We start from the raw sequence: 20308 nt of genomic DNA, 5'->3' as shown, positions 1-20308 counted from the left end.
TAAGACACTTGCCTCGACTGAGCTCTTTCTCCCTCTGAAAGGGGTCCCTGACCTCTCACAGCCATCCTGCTGCAAAGCGCTAGAATCCAGTCTGTTGGACAACAACACTTTCATCATCGTGAATTAAATACACAACAAAAAGAAATGAAGAAATGCTGTTTTAGGCTGATAGGATTTCACCCTGTCACTTTCTGGAAGCTGAGAAAGAACAAAAGGTGTTTGAAAACACCACCACAGTAAAGCCAACGCCGCTGAAACCTAAACCAACCAACACCTGTCTCTTTCAGCTTCATTAGCCCCACACAGATGAACTGTCCAGCCACATCTTCTAATGTGATGCTGCACTCTTGACCTCAAGGCAGTCTGACTTTCTCACGAGCATTAAGTGGAGCATTGGTTCGTATGCTTCTGTGCCTGTTGAGGGATTACTGCGAGTTTGGATGTCGAAGCAAAGTTTGCGCTTTCCCACGATGTGACATCGAATAGCATAAAGAGGAAAAATCTTTGTCGGGCGGGTTCCACTCTTGTGTAGAAAAAGAAATACTCAGGGTTGTAGTAATATACCCTGAAAACATTGTTTATGTCGACAAAGAAATTGTGTCATTCTACTTTTGGATTGACGAGCATGAGGATGTAATGGAAACCAGGCCACTAAGCTGCCATCTACGTGCAAACAATGATAAACAGATGTTAGCTTTACTTCTATTTTCAGTTTGAAAAAGAGTTTTATTCAAATACATTGAAGAAAATGAAGAAAACAGGAAGTTAAATGAGAAGAAACTGGCTTCATTTATTAATGATTAGTTATTCTTTTTTTGAAACAGGTTGTTCCACAAACCAGCCGGATGCAGGAAAATGTATGTTTGCACACAAACAAGAAATACTACCATGTGAACGGAGCAGGAAACAGCAAAGAAAAGGGAAAAAGAGGGGCTGCAGGTCTTATTGGCCTGCTACAGAGAGTAGGTGGCTTTGAAAAGAACCTTGTAGGTTTGGGAGGACACCAAACACCGGTTCACATCAGAGCAGGCCCAAATGATTAGTTATTCTGACCTGTTTCGGGTGGCTGTGGTTCAGCATATAGAGCAGGTCATCTGCTAATCACAAGGCTGGTGGTTCCCTGGGTTCTCCGGTCTGCATCCCAAGTGTCCTTGAGCAAGTTGCTGAACCCCGAGTTGCTCACGATGCATTCGACGTGCTGTGGACGTGAGACAGAAAGCAGACAAAGCGCCGTATAAGAACCAGTCATTCACCATTTAAACAAAGAGCAGGAGGAAAATGAGAGCTGCTTGTTGGAAAAGTGAGTTGAACTGCAGGAGAAGTTAATGAAATGCAGGTTGCTGTCCAAGCAGCGTGTGATTACCCCTCCTCTCTCATTCTGTCTCTCTGGCTGTATTAACCTATCTCTGACCCAGATAATGCTTCCTCAGTCAGCAGCATTCACAGGTCAGCCTAAGAGTCTCCATGCTTCTGCTTCCTGGAACAAGCAGAAATAAAGAATCATTTTTATTGTTATTTGCTGCAGCAGTTTTTTGCATTTTAACAATATCGAGGTTAAGCACAAATGACCAAAGTAAAGGCTCTAATTTTACGCAAATGCAGGAATAATATTAAAATTTCCAAAATAAAGGTCCAAGCAAACCAACAACTTGTTTTTTAACAGCTCCACTGGGCTTATTAGGACCTTTATTATTTTTGTATTACTCTAAACATCCTCTAAAATGTATAATATTCATTATAATATGTGCAAATACACAGTGGCTATAATAACAATCAACACGCTTAACAGTAGATAAAACTGGAAGTTGTGCTGTGCAAGTGTAAACATGTGTAAACGTGTGTGTGTCCACAGCACAGTATGTGAGATGTATGTGACATCCTTTCATTGTCCTTCTGCAGAGAAGCTTGCCGAGGCCCAGAGACGATTTGCGACGCTGCAGAACGAGCTGCAGTCTTCACTGGACGCTCAGCGAGAGAGCAATGCTTCGCCCGGTCTGCGGAAACGCAAGACCAGGTTCCACCTGTCGCAGGAGGAGCGCTGCAAACACCACAACATCAAAGACCTGAAGCTAGCCTTCAGCGAGTTCTACCTCAGCCTCATCCTGCTTCAGAACTACCAGGTTTTTAGTGCATCTACACACTCAGATCACGAGAGGTTGATCGCTTTATGTCACCTGCAGTCGTTTGATCAGACTACATATCCTTTCCAGTCTGGTGTGGTCTGTAGCTGCTGGTTTCTTCTTGTCTCCCACAGAACCTGAACTTCACTGGTTTCCGTAAGATCCTGAAGAAACATGACAAGATCCTGGATACTTCCCGCGGGGCAGACTGGCGTGTGGCTCATGTGGAGGTGGCACCTTTCTACACCTGCAAGAAGATCACACAGCTCATTACTGAGACGGAGGTGCCTGCCTGCCACACGTGGACTTTACTACATGTCAGACGTGTGTAGAAAAAACGAACATGTCTGAAACGAATGGTTGTTTTTGTATCCAGACCCTGGTGACCACAGAGCTGGAGGGAGGCGATCGTCAAAGGGCCATGAAGAGGCTGAGAGTTCCTCCTCTGGGGGCAGCTCAGGTCAGAATCACAGCTGATTACACTGGAAACACACCTGTTCATACATAATCAGCTATATGAACAGGTGAATAGAGGAACAAAGGTGAATGAAGTCACTCTGAACATGGCGTAGTTGTTTGTACCAGACAGGCTCGGCTGAGTATTTCCAAAATTGCTGATCTGCTGGGATTTTCCTGCACAGCCACGTGTAGAGTTTACAGAGAATGATCTGATATACTACAGATAATATCTGGGCTAAAATGCCTTGTTGATGTTAGAAATCGGAGGAGAATAGCCAGACTGCTTTGAGCTGACAGGCTGAAGGCAACAATAACACAACCAAGTTGTGCAGAAGAGCATCTCTGAGCACACATGCCAAACCTCGAAGCAGATGGCTACAGCGTAAGACCACAACAGCTGCTGAGGTTACAGTTCACACAGGCTCACCACAACCAGACAAGACTGGCACTGCTGGACAGGATGCAAGCAGACGTGAAAGGATGGAGCCATGCTTGCATCCACAGTTCAGGCTGGTGCTGGTGGTGTAATAGTGTGGGGAATACTATCTTCTTTAGCACCAAGTGGCCATCATGGTAGCTCCAGCCTACCTGAGTATTCTTGCTGGCCATGTCCATCCCTTTATGACTGCAGTGTCCTCATCTTCATGGCCTCCAGTCACTGGATCTCAGTCCATCAGAGCACCTTTGGAATGTGATAGAGCTGGATATAGACGCCAAATATGCATCAACTGTCAATATAGACCAAGATCTCTGAGGAATGTTTCCAGCACCTAGTTGAGTCTAGTCTTAAATAATCAAGGCAGTTCAATAAAGAGAGATCATTTAGAAAAACTGAACATTATTTATTGACTTAAGGGATTTGATTTTCTGAGCTCTTTGGCAATTAGACTCCAATGAACCATCATAGCAGAGTCCCAGCAACAGTAGTGATTAGAACAGGATCCCCAGAGTGTAGATGCTGAAGGTGAAGTTGGAGGTTAGGACAGGTGGAAGAGGGTAGCACGAACGAGAGTCCAAGTGGCAGAAGATCATTGATATTTACAGAACCGAGACTGAAGATGGGGCAAGAAAATAATCAAACCAGAGTAACAATGTCAGTGTTGAGTTTGTGGACGTGAAGAATAGACTAACAGCCTGAATTTCAAGGAAAGCAGGTCGATCAGTGATTAAAGATCATCTTTATTGAACTTGGAGAGAAGCTTCATTACTTAAGTCAAAAGTTGCTAGTGAATGTGCTTCTCACACTTAAACCTCCCCTGTTCTGTAATTGTGCTGTTGCAGATGTCACCTCTTGAAGAACAAATGTTGAAATGCTTGCTGAAGAATATCCCAGCATGCAATATTTTTGCATTTATCCAACTATAAAAAATACAATTAAAAGCAAAACATTCCAGTTTTTAAAAGAAAGAGAAATAAAGCCAGCGGGGTGAGAAAGATTGAGAGAAAGACAAAGGAAACCATCGGAGCCTTCAGTATTGATTTTATAAGTGCCTCGACTCTGTTGAACAGACGGGATATCATTCAGGAGGAAAACAAGGCTCTCCAATGCATCTTTTGCTCCTGCATTAATTACTGTCATGTCTGGCTTAAAGTGTGTAACATGTGAGCTCTCCGTGTCTCCTGTGTGTGTGATAAATATATTTATGCTTACGAGCAGGGAAAAGGAATGAAATTGGTTTAGAGTCTGTGACTCATTGCTGCATGACGTTTTGTCTAAAGCGTCTTTGGACGTGTTCGTGTGAGTCGTCACGTTAATCCGGTTTATTCCTGTCTGCCTGGTTCAGCCTGCTTTGGCCTGGACGACCTTTCGCGTGGGTCTCTACTGTGGCTTCTTCATCATTCTTGCCATCTGCTTCGTTATCACTGGTAAGTCTAAGTTACTGTTTTCCCCGGCGTCATAGTTCATCTTCATAAAGCAGTAAACATGCTGCGGTTTGTTTAGGTGCCGTGTTCTTCCGCTCTGAGAACGTCTGGCCTATGGTGCGGATCTATCGGGGCGGTTTCCTGTTGATCCAGTTCCTCTTCCTGTTGGGCATCAACACCTATGGATGGAGACAGGCTGGAGTCAACCACGTCCTCATCTTTGAGATCAATCCACGAAACAACCTCTCGCACCAACACCTGTTTGAGGTGAGAAAAAAGACGTCTCGTCTTATAGAAGATCCTGGAAAATTGCTCAAATCTCTGAGTGGCAATCATGGATTCATAAACTGTTTAGCCTGAGTAAACATGGTTGTTTAGCTACATGGGTAATTATGATTCAAGGAACAGATTATCATGTAAAATAAGATTTGATTCAGTAGAAGCACTAGCTTTAGATGTCCACGGGGTTTTGTTGGTAACCCAGAACTGAAAGCAGAACCTCTTTTCACTCGTTATTCTGATTTTTGGGTTAATGGTGATCATGTGTCAAAGGAGCTTTCTTTTAAAGCCATTTTTTCCTTCCTGTGCTGCAGATTGCTGGTTTCCTGGGCGTGTTGTGGTGTCTCAGCATCCTCTCCTGTCTCTACTCGCAGTACACTTACATCCCCATGCAGGCCAACCCTCTCATCCTTTATGGCTTCATGGTGCTCTTCCTCATCAACCCCTTCAAGACCTGCTACTACAAATCACGTTTCTGGCTCCTCAAATTGCTGGTCGGTTAACTCGTTTACTGGAAATGCTCCTTTAATGTATAGTAAATAGTCCACGCCCATGCTAGAGTATTGCACACTGATGTGCTTAATCACAATGAGAAAAGTAAACAAAATAGAGGTGATAGATGACGTGCCTGAAAGGGTCATTTTAGCCCGTTGCTAGGTGGTTTGTGGGCAGGTACAATCCAAATTTTGTGGAAATAAATGAGATGCTATTGTCAGGAAACTGAAATGATAGACTGCTTTCATAAGGTGTTGTAGGTTTAGAAAGGCAAAAAACAGCTCCAGGTTGCTAAGTGGTTGCCAGGGTCTGTGATGACATCACTATATACAGCTCAAAAAAAGCTAAAGTAAAAATCAGAGTTTAGCATCAAGTCAATTAAACCTGTGGGCACTGATCTAGCCACTTAAGTAGCAGAGGTTGTTAATAAGAGGGGCACCAATGAGACAGCCCCCTGCACAGGAACGATCGCACAGGTGGGCGCCTCAGACAGTTTTTCCTGCTTTGCTGTAAGTTTGCCTTTAGCTGGGGGGAATGTCACTGCTGCCAGCATTAGGCACATGGACTGCTGTCAGGTATCGGGATGAAATCCTTGGACCCATCGTCAGACCCTGCGCTGGTGCAGTGGCTCCTGGGTTCCTCCTGGGGCACAACATCCAGGCAGCTCCTGGAGAACGAAGGAACTGATGCCATTGACTGGCCCCACGCTCTCTCGACTTAAATCCAATAGATCACCTCAGGGACATTGTGTTTCCATCCATCCAATGCTCCCAGCTCAAACTGCCCAGGATCTCAGTGATCAGGTCACCATCATGTCCTGACATTGCCAGACATGCATAAAAGTACACGGGGGCTGAAATCTGACCAAACTCGGCAAACCTGCCTCGTCAGTTTTCACTTTGATTTTTGGGTTGTCTTGAATTCAGCCCACAGTAGATTTTCTTTTCCATCAAATAATGTGGCTTCCTTTCATTCCTAACACATTGCCACATATTTTTCCAATTTTTCTGAGCAGTGTTTGGTTGCTTCACTCCTGACTGCGTAGGAGGAGTTTGCAGACAAAGAAACAAATGCACAGGCAGACAGAGATTTGGTGTATTATAGTAAGATACCACGTACCTTACTTGCTAAAGGGAGTTGTGTCTTGAGTCACTGGGTATTTTGCTGAAAAGTCTGTAATTCAAAGTGGATGCATGATCCCAACAGTCAGGGTTCCTGCAAGTCCAGTAACAGATGTTTACAGCTGTGACACAGCAGCTGATACGGACTGCTTTAACAACATGAACCCAGTGCAGACACGATGAGAGGGTGTAAGATCCCTGCTCTGTGTGTGTGCTGAGGAATGAACGCTGTCACTTTGCAGTGTCGGAGAGAAAGACACAACCGTGGCAAACAGAAGGTTTATTACGCAGACGTTTTAAGTCCTGAAGAGAAAAAATATTCTATACTTTCAATAAACCCCAGTGAGAACATGTAGAGAACACACAGTAGCAAGCTCTTGGCAACGAGGTGTAATTAATTTTGTTCCTGTGTTATTTTGGCATTATTATCCTAACGCAACAAAGATTTAAAATAAAAACAAAGGAAAACCGATTAGAAATTTGTTTCTGAGCCGTGTCCGCTTTTCTAGCATTTTCTATTTTATTAACCTGCGATTTAAATGTGTCTGCGCACATGTGTGCATGCGTCTCTATCTCACACAATTCAGATATCCATCTCAAACCTCATGTTTACAAAGCCCCCCGTGTTACTCTGTCCTTTGTCTAAGCTGTGATAGGGGCCTTCAGGAGAGAGGGTGTGTGTGTGTGTGTGTGTGTGTGTGTGTGTGTGTGTGTGTGTGTGGTGACAAAGAGGGCAGGGGGTGAGGGATAATAGAATGCAGCTTGTCTCTGGGGAGGTGGAGGCTGTGACTGTGCAATCATTACAGGCATAGATCTATCAGTATGTTGATGCCCGGAGCTCCTCCTTTCCCTCCTCCTCTTCTTCCACTTCTCCTTCAGCCCCTCATCCCCCCTCCTTCTCCCCACCTGTCCCCCAGCATCAGCAGAAGACCCCCTGCTCGTATTCGTGTCCCTTCTTTCGCAGCTCCCCGCAGTCCTCAGCCCTCCTCCTCTGATTGGGCTTCACAGTCAGTCTCACTCTTGATTGGTCCTGCACACTCATGCTGGCAGCATAGAATTAGAGTAGATATGAAGTGTTGGATTATTGTTTCATTGGAGTAAACAGTGTGTTTTCTTACTAGTAATGAGATCACATGTATCCATGTCAGGTGTGCATGTTGCCTCTGATGACAAACAGTATAAGATTTCATTACAGGACAAATTGCAGAGCTAGCAGCTGAATTACAAGTGTTTGCTCAAGAAATGAAGACGTTACCATGAGTGCAGCAGGCTTAGCCTTTAGACAACAACACACGGAGTGGATATGAGTGAGATGGCCACTCGATCAATACTGACTTTGACTGACGGGTTAAAAGAAATCAGCTAATATGTGCAAAAACAAAAAATATCAATACTGTGTGACATTTGTAGGGAATAAAGAGTATGTGGGGTTTGGGAGGGTGTGTGCATTCGCTCCTGAATGTCAGATGTAGCCGCGGGGGGGGGGTTAAATGGAAAAAGTCGAGCAGGGTTGTATCATTTTACAAAGCGTGGTCAATAACTGAACCCCTGCCAAAGTCATATCCCAAATAACACGCCCGTAGAAGCAGGCTGCAGAGCACAGCCAGCTCCTTTCATGTCTTTGTGTTCACTAATAATTAGTGGCACGCAAATACACAAATTCATGTGCACAGGCACAAAAGCATGACTCATTAGAGCGTCCTGTGGCGTGCTGATAAGGTAGACCGGAGGCTTTATCCCACTGCGTTAGGTGTCTCCCTCGGCTTTGCACTTCCCTCGTAAAGTACTGCAGGATTTGCACGCAAATAATTTGTTGGCTAATTCAGTCTCGGTGATGAACCGCAGACTCGGGGTAATTTCAGCATGACGTCCCAGCTAAGGTTTGTTGCAGGGAGGTCAGCTGGGGCGTTTTCTGAAACGCAAGAAGCATTTTTCAGGTTTTTGTTGCACATTTTCTGTTTTCACCATCCGTCTTTTCATTCTTCAGTTTCGTGTTTTCACTGCGCCGTTTCACCGGGTGGAGTTTGCAGACTTCTGGCTGGCTGATCAGCTCAACTCTCTGGTGTTTACTCTCATGGACCTGGAGTATATCTTCTGCTTCTACATCTTCGAGCTGCAGTGGAGCAACAGCAAGGGCCTGTTACCCGACTTTGGAGGTGAGGCGTTATGCTCTGCTTTTGTTTACTGGAAAAGCATGCAGAGTAGAAACATAAAAACATACACTGTCTGTATGTTTAAGCCCTTTGGTTGCACAGGGACAAGCCTAGTGTAGCTAATGGACAGATCAGGGTTATCGTGCTATTTGTTCTGCATCTAATGCGACAGACTGTTGAGATTTCCTGTGAGGAAATATGACATTTTAATCGCCATCTACTCGAGTGATATCTTGGCCTCCATGTGCCAGTTAACCTGGAGCTAATGGAAAGTAAGTGTTTGGTCACACAGAGGGCATCGTGTGACTCTCGTAATGACGAGTACTTAGTGCAAAGGGTAACATGGAGAGGAAATTGTTGTAGAGTGAAAGAAGAGGCGATCTTCGCATCGGCCGTGACACCACCAAGTTCACGCCCTTGGAGAGTTTTGTGACTGCATTTTGCACGACTGTGACATCATCACGCTGGCAGAATGTGTCCACAGAGCAAATTCTGCACCAGGACTTCATTTTTCCCTGATCACACACACACTGGAGTGAACAGTACTCTGTTTTATATTGTTGTAGGTTCCCGAGACTTCGTGTGCCACAGCTACTCCTACGGTCTCCGTGCCATCATCCAGTGTCTGCCTGCTTGGCTGCGTTTCATCCAGTGCTTGAGGCGTTACCGTGACACAAAGAGGGCCTTCCCGCACCTGGTGAACGCTGGGAAATATTCTACCACCTTCTTTGTTGTCACCTTTGCCGCCCTCTACGCCACACACGAAGGTAGGAGACGGGACTGATAAGCACGTGTACGCTGAGGTATCAGCTGGGCAGACGTTATATAACAGCTTATGTCATTTGCAGTGCTTCGAATCAAAGAGGAACCCAACGCAGACACGGTCAGTCTCGAGCTGAAGAGTCGACAGTTTCCGTGTGTTTCGTGTATTACAGGAACATGTCAGCTCCACACAAAAGGCTAAAATGCCTTTTGTGTGGAGCTGTGTGTACTCAAAGAGCTGAGGTGACCTTGAGCGCAAATGCTAGAAGCTGGCCTTGGTTTCCATGCCTGGAGCTTTATAAAGAGAATGGGAGAGGTCTGTCAAACACAGCTGCATGTAAGCAAGGCTCTGCTCTCGGTTCAGGAGGTCAGACAGAGGAGAGGCAGCAGATCGGTGAAAGTCGAGGATTTAAAAAGAAAAAGCAGAGATTTGAAATTACGAGCAGGTTGGATGTAAAAAGAGAGCATTAATAGTCGAGTCACTCTCTCCGTAACAGCTTCGTAATTACCCTGAAATGATTAAAATTATTCTGATTCAGAAGCCAAATCACAAAGGAATTCATGTTCAGAGACGCTCGGGCAGTAAAAGCATCTCTTTAGCACGCAGCTTTGCATTTCCCGTCTCCATCGCAGATATTTGTTCACACGTCTCCTTTCAAAGCTTCTTTTCTATTTAAACCCTTGCTGGCATTTTGCTCGCCGATATATTTATTTTCCAGCAAAATGCCAGCAAGGAAACTTCATCTGCAACCTTTTAAATCATTGAATGCTATTTCTCGGTTTGGCTTTTTTCTCTTCGATTTAAATTTAAATCAGTGCATTTGCTTCCTAAGCTGACCGTCAGTGATACTGGATGAACCAGAAGGACAGACAGACCTCTTTTTCTTTTTTTTCTTCCATCTCAGTAGGAAAGGCGTCCATTAAACCATATCCTCCTTCCTCCTCTGGTCTGAAGCCTGTGTACCCTTAGACTAATGGCCTCCCTTCATGTGTTATTCTGTATGAAGCTGTCTTTCATCCAGCATGATAATGGAGGCCAAGGCTGATCGCTGGTTAAGTGAAGGAGGAGGGTGGGAAGACGGCTCCACAGACACGGACGTTGAATAAATGGTTGAGGAAACTGCCTGTTGAGCAGATCTTTTGAGTATTTCCTACATAAATAGGCTTTGATGGCTGAATGCGGCTGCCAATATCAGAATAACCTGAATCCAAATCTGGTAAAGAAGCAATAAGAGCCTCAGACACACTAAAAATACAGAGTCGATGTACGAAGGAGCCTTTAGCGCTGATATTCGCTGGAGCCTTACTGCGGACAGGACGGTGCCAAGTCTGCCTGCATCGCCCAGCAGACCTGACAGCAAAGACAGCAGGTTGGTATCATGTTCACACCACTCGGTCCAGCTGTAAAAGCTGTCTGGAGTGTCAGTCGGTATCTGGCAAAGGTCCCAGCGCCTGCGAGTGGATGTGTCACCTTCATCACTAACGCTTCCATTGTGACCTCGCTGCCACATCACCTCGCCGATTCCTGGAACTGCCCACACAGACCTCCGGGAAGCAAAATGAAGGAAATAAATCACAGGATTCTCCATAGAGGACTGAGTGGTGTCCATTGGCTCGTGCTTCCATTTGCTGATCAAAATCTGTAAAATTAAGAGGCACAGTCTCCTCTGTGGTCTGTATGGGCCAAAGTGGAAATTAAGTAAGTAATCTGTGTGTGTTGAATCATATTTTTAATGTGATTCAGCAAAACTGAGCAGATTTCTCCCCTCAGAGGAAACGCTCAGCTCACTGCTGCGAGCAGCTGATTGGACATTGTCATGAAACTGTAATCTCAGCAGAGGCTCTGAGGCCTGTAACCTGAGAGATGCTGGAGGATTTCCTGGTGTGGGCAGAGTTCCCAAACTGTGTAGCTGCACTGAGGCCTGACAGTAAAGCAGCTGCTTTTCTCGGGATCAATACGGAATCTGCTTTATGTACAGCAGCCTGAGACTTATCACTGTTTGAGATGCAGAGGAGCTGCAGGCCTAATGCTAATTTAAATTCTTGGGATCTATCCAGAGGGAAGGCAAAGGCAGAAGAAAACGATGTTTGACGGGCAGAAAGAGAAACGCAGCCCTGTGCTAGCAGGGAGACGGGAAAATGTGATGTTAAAGGTAAACCACAAAGTGCAGTGTAGAGTCACTGCAGGCATGGTTTTAAAGAGATCCCTCCATCTGTAACACCAAATCCTGTAAAACATCTAAAATAACCTTGAGGAACACGACTCCTGCTGGTCTGTGTGAGGTAACTGTGGTGGTGACGGGTGGAAACGGACTGAGACGGCTGTAGAGAAGAATCCCTAAATTTAGAAGCGATAGCCGCTGAGAGGAAAGTAAAATGGGAAATTTAATGCGAAGAGGTTGGAGAGAAAGCAAGGGTGCAGCAGGGGCAAGTGAGGACATGAAAGGGAGGAGATACTAATATTTAAAAGATATCAAACCGGAAGTAATGGAGGAGAGGAGAGGAGTGTAATTACCAGCCCCGGGCTGAACGCATGCCTGCTGGACTCTGCTGGAATAGAGATGAGGCTGAACTGACAGCTTTTACAACTTAATTTCATGTACTGACCCCTCGTTCATTATCAGGACAGGAATCACAGCACACACACCGACACGGCTCTAGTCAAACACGTACTCACGTTTACCGAAAACAGATAAAAGCTCTGCTTTGAGTCTCTCTCGCCATCTGTTTGAACTCTGATTCACCCCTGCAAACCCCAAAAGCAGACTCTTGTTATTATCAGTGAAGCACATCTCGATTCAGACACAAGGTGGAAATCTGATAAAGTGCACATGTTGAGATGGAGCTAACAGGTAAAATAATTCAAATAAAGCTGTAAGTATCATATTAGGTTGGGAGAAGTCTGAGCTGAATAAACACTCTTGATTTATCTGAAAGCACTGAGACAACAGGGTAAAAATAGCGTTTAAACCCTGCTTTGAACACAAAGGCATTATCAGAAAATGTCTGTAAAATATTCAAACTAGAAGCACCTAAAACTGATGCTGGGGCTGTATTTGTTATCATGTAATACTATAATACTACAGAAGTATTAGGTTGTTTGTACTTATGCATTAACACTTTGCATTGTGCTGTTGTAGCTGATCGAATGACATTTACATGGTTTATTCATAAAGTGAGGCTGCAAGTCTCTCCAGCAGGGCACAAGATAAATCAGATCTTGTGAGGTATTAAAGAAAAAAATATCATTGTTGGACTTTTCTCTCATTTTAAATATCATGTTATCTCTTTGCACCAGTACTTTTGGGTCTCTGTTCGTCTTTTTAAGCTTCTTCCTGGTGATGCTGGACAAGTGAGGGCTGCAATAAATGACAGTGGCTCTTAATAGTAAAACCAAAAGGGGAAATCGGCCCCACTGAAAACACATGCAAGGTGATGACCAGCTAATGTAGTCAAGTGTTTCAGGTGGAACAATATCCAACCATTTAAACGCTGATGATACGCTGTTTGCAAAGTTATTTGCTTTCACCTTTATTATGAAATAAATGTATCACCTGCATAATTATGATGCTGTGGACTGTCAGACACCAGACGTTACTCTGGGTGTTGGAAGAACAGCAGGTAGCACGAAAGTAAGGACACCAGAGGGAGGCGAGGACACGACAGAGAAATATGATTCTAAGATGTAAATGTTGAAACGCTTTTATCAGAGAAAAAGAAATAGTTGAACGAGCTGAGTGACACATGAGGACAGTGGGATAGGATTGAGGAGGAGAGCTCTGGAGAAAGTTCAAAAGTTCTAATCACCGCAATACAGTCGAAGGGACGGTGGATGCATCAGGCAGGAGGAAAAGAGGAGGGTTGGTGTGCATCCTTGCAACGGACGGGGTGGGAAGCTCCAAAAGGGAATAACTGAAAGATGAAGAATTGGATGGTGTTTCAATATCTAAGGTTATCTGGCCTTTGTGACAGCGCCGTGGGAGGGGAAGTGTGGGGGGAGCTGTCTACTTCCACGTTAACCTTCTGCCTACCTTCATGTTTCACACCCTCACAGTTCGCTCGGTGTGGAATTCTTGGCCTGCATCAAAAATTCCTTCATGCGCATCTGTGTTTGTAACTGCTAACTAAGCCAAAAACATGGGACACAAAGTGAAAATGAACTAAAGTAAGAGAATGAAGAACAAACCGCGCTGTGAGGACGAGTGCTAGATTCAGTGAAAAGGAAAAGCTGAAAAATAATTCAACAGCAGCCATTCTTGTTGTTTTCAAGTCCTGTTGACCTGTTTCAAAAGATGTGCTCTGTCTTTATCAGCACGACTGGCCAAGACAACAACAGTGTGTGTGTTTGAAAAGAAAATAGAGGTTGAGTGTGTGTGACAGGAGCCAGTAAGCACCATTAGCCCATCCTGACCAGTTCAATCAATGCCCATCCCACCATGGTTGACCTCCGGTTGGCCCAACAGTGACCCATCCTTGTGGAAAGACAGCATCAGCGAGTGGAGGATTAAATACCTCAGTACGTTAAAGCTAAAGGAAATCACATCGGTGGATATTCTCCAGTGAAAAGAGTCTGTTGTCTGGGACTAAGTCTAATCTACAGCTGGGAGACCTCGGTGTGGCCGTAGGGACCGGTTCCATCCCGTCGCTCAGCTGATGCAGCAAACGGCACAATGGAGGCAGCGGCTAACAGAACAGCAGTAATTCTCTGTTGTCCCGGCTCTGATCCCTGGCGTCTCGTAGGCTGGAGGCACGTAGAACAGTGACTATGACAAATGAGAGCGAGCCCGATCTCTGCCTGGTGGTTGCCGTCTGTGCGAGTCGATGTGAAAGGCCATCGGGTGCTGATTTATACATCGGCGCCCACTGAGGAACAAGAAAATCACATCCGCACGGCTCCCACAGAGACACGCGGGCGCTGCTGAGCACAGCTATAAAAACACTGTGACATTACGCAGTACATCAATCAGCTGTAAACTAACTGCAGATTGTTGTACAGCCCACAGCTGAGAGCACTTGAACTAATAATAATTATCACGATTAATCCTTCATTCATGTCTCAGAAGGCAGAGTGGGGGGGGGGGGTTAGGACTTATTTTTGTTTTTTAGAGAAATAAAATCTACTGTCATAACATCAGGTCCTGCTTTATTTAGCATTATCACCTTACAGCAAGAAGGTCTCGGCTTCCTTTAGTAAAAAGTCACTGGTTCAACCCTCCAACCTACATGGGGAAGTATCCTTGGGTAGGATGCTGCATCCCATAAGTGCTCTTTGCTGTATCCATCCGAGTGTGAGTGTGTGAAGGTTAAAAGTGCCATGTGTCTGCATGAGTTCTCTCAGGCACAGCCCAAAGACCTCTGTGGGTCTGTCTCTGCCCAGTAGGTGCCCGTCTCTGCAGGAACCTGGGCAAATGTTGGTCCTTTATTTATCCAGGTAAAAAATCTCATTGAGATTAAACATTTCTTGTCCAATAGAGAGCTGGCCTCATGGCAGCGAAAGTCGAAACTACATGTACCACATAAGTACATTTAAAGTTTTCGGCTCCCCTTGACCTCTGACACAACTGACCCGTAAAAAGTGCAGAGAGACATGCTATGTACATTTTCAGGAGTCCCTAAAACTACTATTTAAACAGGTGGCGCTATAGAGCCATTTTCCCACACCCAGGGAAAAAACCAATGAAACATGACAGCCTTCATCGCGTTCGAGGCGTGACTTTTGAAGCTTTCCCAGCTCCTCATCTGCAGCTTACCCGTTAACGGCAAATCACCATGCCAACAGGGCGTGGTCTTAAATAAAAACTCAGTTTTCACAGCAAGGCATCACCAGGGCCTGAAGTTAATGCAGACGACCTTTGGGGTGCATGTAATGAACCTGTGAAGAGGACAAAACTTGATCTTTCCTGTTCCCACTAGGTGGCGCTCTAACTGGCGCTGATTATTTGCATATGAAACTGTTCCGATTAAAGACAATGAAAAACACCTTTTCACACTCTGCTTTTATGCTGTGGGCTGCAAGTGTGTAGATTTTAGTGCAGGCATAATGAAAAGTGAACACTAAAGTGTTATAGCTCTCTAAGGGTATCTGTTCAATCAATCAATGCTGGTCTACTCGTGGCAGGAGGGCTCCCTCTAGTGGTAAAAGTGATAATAGAAAAGTTGCGACCCTGCTCTGAGTGTGCTGATGCTGTTGCATTTCTCTTTACTGCAGCTAAAACCAGAGGAGTTCTTGAATGCAAGCCTCTGACACAAGTTGTGTTCGTGTGTTTTCTTTCAGAGCAAAGTCACGCAGACGCCAACACCTTCTTCTACCTTCTGATTGTGTCTTCAATCATCAGCTCCCTGTACACACTGATCTGGGATCTGCGTATGGACTGGGGTCTGTTTGATCGTGGAGCTGGCGAAAACATCTTCCTCAGAGAAGAAATCGTTTATCCGCATAAGGTAGCGTCTGGTTTAATCCCCGTGCCCGTCCCACCCAAACAGACACTAACCCCGTCTGCTCTGTGTCCAGGCCTACTACTACTGTGCTATTGTGGAAGATGTGATCCTGCGTTTTGCTTGGACGATCCAGATTTCTCTGATCACAACGACCAAGATCAACTCTGTGGGCGACATCTTGGCCACCATGCTGGCTCCTCTTGAGGTCTTCAGGTGGGTCTGAACAAAGTTTGTTCCTTACGACGAGCTTCGCAGAGCACCCACGGTGACTCGTGTCGTCCTCCTCACCTTCCTCACTGCAGGCGCTTTGTGTGGAACTTCTTCCGTCTGGAGAACGAGCACCTGAACAACTGCGGTGAGTTTCGTGCGGTCCGGGATATCTCTGTGGCGCCGCTCAACGCTGACGACCAGACGCTGCTGGAACAGATGATGGACCAGGAGGACGGAGTCCGGAACCGCTCGGGCAAGAAGACCTGGAAGAGGTCCCACAGCCTGTCGCTCCGACGCCCCCTGCTGTCCACCTCACAGTAAGAAACCACGTGTGTGCCTGACATCTTGCACTTTTATTTCACGTTGAAGACGAGTGCAGAGCTGGTATTACTGTAGATGAAAGAAGTTATACTTCCTCGTCGTTGCTCCTGGAGATTATAAAACTGTCACACTGAACATTTTTTCATTAATTAAATGTGTTCAAAGATACTACACCCATTTGAAATTGAAAAAAAAAAAAAAAACAGTTGTTCCTTCAGTAGAGGAAGTATCCAGATGTTGCATTAGAGGCTGTACAGCTGAGGTCCCTTATGTTGAGCAATCAAGGAAACCCAGGATCTGAACTTAACTTTTCCCACATCCTGGTGTTTGAGCTATGAAGAGATACCAAAAATCCAATCGTATGTGCAGAAATTTTACATTTTAATGCTAAAATATAATTATTGCTGTTTTACAAAAAACTTTTTTTTATGAATATGTAAAATGACACTGATTTACTTTCATTCCTGAACACAAAAGTAGTTTTAGCGGCTGAGTGTCATTCTTGATTAATTTCCAACTTCTCAGAGAAGTAAAATATGATTTAAAAAATATTACTGTGTGTTTTCTTCTTTTTATGACAGGTGGTCTGATAAATTTGTAAAATGCTGTATATGCCTTTGTCTGAATTAAAGTCACAAAGTGTTACACAGTGTTACACAAACCTCCATTAACATCAGCACAGTAACTGTGCACCGGGAGCTTCATGGCATGGTTTGCATGGCTCCTGCAGGTGGCCCGGTGCTGCTGCCCATATAGTGTCTGGACTTGTGTGAAGACAATACTGAACTGAGTGCATGAAAAAGCAGTCCATGCAGTTGTTTTAAATAGTTAGTAATGTATAAGTAACGCAACGTGAAATGAAGTCTCGGTTTTGTCAGATAACGTCTGATTTTTTTTAATCGTCTTTATTTCAGATCGAAGAAGGACACCAAGGTGCTAATTGAAGATACTGACGATGAGGCCTTCAGCTGAGTCCACAGCATCGGCACACGCACGCACACAAACACACACTTTACGACACTGTACTTATAAAGACCTCGTTCGCTAACGCCTGACCTCAAAGCTCCTCCCTCGTAGTGTTAACGCGCAGGCCTACCCTTCAGTCTCGAAACCTTTAAAGCAGTGAGGACCATCAGTCACTGTCCTCACCTCTGGGAAACTTACCTCATCTTTACGTCCTTGTAAGTACAGTTGGTCTTTATAAGTATGGAAACAACACACACACACCTATAATGTAGAAACACACACAGAGATAGACCCGCTGAAGCACAAGTATAGTATAATATCGCTGCAGGTGAGGAGAGAGCTAATGCCACCCAGACAAACAGCCACACAGTCAGACAGATGGACAGACATCAAGGGAATCCTTCTGCACATAACCGGCGAGATAAGACCGCACTGCCCGGGGATTATCCTCTTCTGTTTTTTAAACGGACTTTTTTTAATATCTGTTGTTTACTTTTCTGTAGATTCTTCTTTTATTTCCTGAATTTGTTTAGAAGACGCAGCATAAAATAGGCTACCGACGACTGTTTGCACACCTACACTAGGATCAACAGGGAGAAGACAAAGCCAATCAAAAGACTAACAAACACAAACCTGAGGAAGGACTCTGCACGCATATCACAGCATATCAGAACAAATCAACTGGTTTCAGCTTGTTGATTCTTTTTATACACCATCTCTCTCTCTCCTTGTTTTTTTTTTAATTTTTAATATTTTTTAGTTGTAATAACATCAGTGTGCAATCACAACCCTGGAGGCACTTGCAGGAAAAGTGCATTTATTACACAAAATCTTGTACTTGTACACAAAAAGGGAAATTTTGATTCAAACATTTCTAAGTCTGTGAAGTTCCTTTGTAATATTTGATGTGCATTATGACTCTGTTGTAGTTGTTAAGTCCTTTTACATTGTTGTTTATACTAGTCAGACTAGTTGGAGCATCTGATTGTCGATGTGTTTTATAATGTTTGGAATGTTTTTCATGGTTGAACTTGTGCCACATTTTTAACGAGCTCAGAGTTAGGACCCTCGGTTATCCCCGACCTCTAATTAGTGCGTGAACGTGCCCTGTTAACTGCAGCAAATGTACATGCGTTGCTTTTCTTTACATTAATTACCAAAGTTTTATTTTTTATGAATGTGACTGTGGCTGGGGTAGCTTCCTTTAACAAGCCTGCAAACTGATATAAAAACCAAACGTTTAAAAGCAGATTGAAGTTTGCAGGCTGGAGATCACAGTAACATAAGCAGAGGTACAGCTGATCAGCTCGGTCCTGTTCCAGAAAGCAGGTTCAACAAATTCTAGGTTTTCGGCTCCAGAACAAGCTGATCGGAGTTGCTTCAAATCAACTCTGAGTGTGAGGAAACTAAGCCGTTATCAGTGCAGCGCTCATCAGCCAATAATGGGTTTGACTGTGGGCTACGGCATTTAGCATAAAAGTAAATGAAAAACAAAGTCAGCATTGTCCACTCAGTCATTCTTTACTTAAACTGAATCCAACCAAAATATATCTGCGTTTGGCACAATTACAGTAGAAAATAAATTATCTGTAGACATCTATTGAATTCAATTCAATTGAATTCATCCAGATACTCCGGATGTGTCCTGATTCTCAAACTTATTTTAAAATGCTTTCAGAACCTGAAAGTCGCTGAAGATGCTGAAATCTTCCTGTCATCTCCAACGTGAAAGCTAATGAAAGTGATTACTACAGTAGTGCGCACTGTCAGGCATCAGTGCAGGGCATCTCATGGACAACCTGACAGATTCCTGACTGCCCACAGAGCTAGAAGGATGTATCCTATAGAGCAGAGCCGGTAATAAATCCGTGGTATGCCGTGGTCGCTGACTCTGCTGTTACACTGATGACAGATTTATTATGAAAGCAGCCACGTTAGCCATCATAAACAACAAGCTAACATATAAATGGGATTGGACTGTTTGTAAGGACCAGCTTCTGTCCCCCTTGGTGCTTTAAGACTGACTGCACGAATGAGAAAACCTTAAAAGTTGTTTAAAGGAAATCTGTCAGTGAGCAGATTACTTATAGAGAGTCTGTTGCCCCGGTAACTGACCCGATGTTTAGATTAATCCCGTCTCTAAAACATCAAATCCAGAGTTTTCACTCCAGTTTTCACTAAACCTGCTCTCTGGAACGTAAACCGTGGAGCACTTTTAGATTTCAGTGAGCTCAGTGAGTCCCGTCAGTTTTAAAACCGATGGATCATGTCTTTGCATCTTGTCTTAATATGATTGCATTGGTTCTCCGGACCATGTTAGTCTTGAGTAATGGTTGAAAATTAGGCGACTCGGATTCTTTATGTTGATGAAGATGTTTCGCCTCCCATCCAAAATAACAGAATTCCTGTGATTACTGACGGCAGTGTTGCCAGATTTGGTGGTTTTCCATCCAGCGGCAGGTAAACGGTCGTTTCGTTCGGGCAATAAAATCCATAATGATTAATAACAAAAACAAAACTGGGCTACATGTAAGGCCATCAGGGGACTTGGCAGTGGTCGAACACTTAATAAGCTCGTTCTCAGCTCTTTAACAATGAAGCTTTCGGCTTCATGTGGCTTTATTTCCCGAGGGACGCCGCAGCGGATGGATCTGCATGCTTGATTTGGTGCAGATTTTACACCGGATGCTCTTTCTGCTGCAATCGCTCTTGCTTGGGATGATGCTAGAAGCCCTCTGTGATCCCGCTCTCTTCCCGAGCTTAAACCCGAGCCCTTAGCATCTAAGGCTGTAACAACAGTAACCATGGTTACAGATCATGCCAGATCCACAGATCGTGGATAATGCGCATTATCCACGATCTGTGACAATTTCGTGCCACGAGAACAATCAGGTGTCTTTGCTTCTGTAACACACACTTGAGCTTAAGCGTTGCTTCACTTATCTCAGCTGTTACTGTTACATTTTGAAGTAAGTGCGCCGCGTGTCTGGCCAATGCTATTACCAGCTACTGGTTTAAGTTTCGAGCTTCTCCTGTGAAAGGCCCCCTGGCTGTCCGAGAAACGATGGCGACGCTTTAACGCTGGCGTCTACGTGTGCGTGTTTGACCCTCTCGCTCTGCT

The 20308-nt window shown here is 44.6% G+C and overlaps 1 protein-coding gene across 1 annotated transcript in view; it reads left to right on the top strand.

Moving 5' to 3' along the window:
- LOC102298438 (xenotropic and polytropic retrovirus receptor 1 homolog) overlaps positions 1 to 17567 on the top strand; it is a gene marked incomplete at its 5' end in the record, with an annotated part of 25804 nt that extends 8237 nt beyond the window's left edge. Inside the window, 12 exon segments of the mRNA XM_014336373.2 lie at positions 1900 to 2120; positions 2255 to 2404; positions 2497 to 2580; positions 4364 to 4445; positions 4522 to 4709; positions 5036 to 5215; positions 8325 to 8493; positions 9057 to 9257; positions 15527 to 15693; positions 15764 to 15903; positions 15993 to 16217; positions 17136 to 17567. Coding sequence (XP_014191859.1) covers positions 1900 to 2120; positions 2255 to 2404; positions 2497 to 2580; positions 4364 to 4445; positions 4522 to 4709; positions 5036 to 5215; positions 8325 to 8493; positions 9057 to 9257; positions 15527 to 15693; positions 15764 to 15903; positions 15993 to 16217; positions 17136 to 17193 — 1865 coding nt within the window.
- Between the last annotated feature and the right edge of the window lie 2741 nt (positions 17568 to 20308).

The sequence above is a fragment of the Haplochromis burtoni genome, unplaced genomic scaffold, assembly GCF_018398535.1.
Source record: "Haplochromis burtoni strain Fernald_Lab_line unplaced genomic scaffold, NCSU_Asbu1 Contig_133, whole genome shotgun sequence".
Taxonomy (NCBI): domain Eukaryota; kingdom Metazoa; phylum Chordata; class Actinopteri; order Cichliformes; family Cichlidae; genus Haplochromis; species Haplochromis burtoni.
Note: the sequence above shows the minus strand (reverse complement) of the source record. Positions and strands in the feature narration are given on the sequence as shown.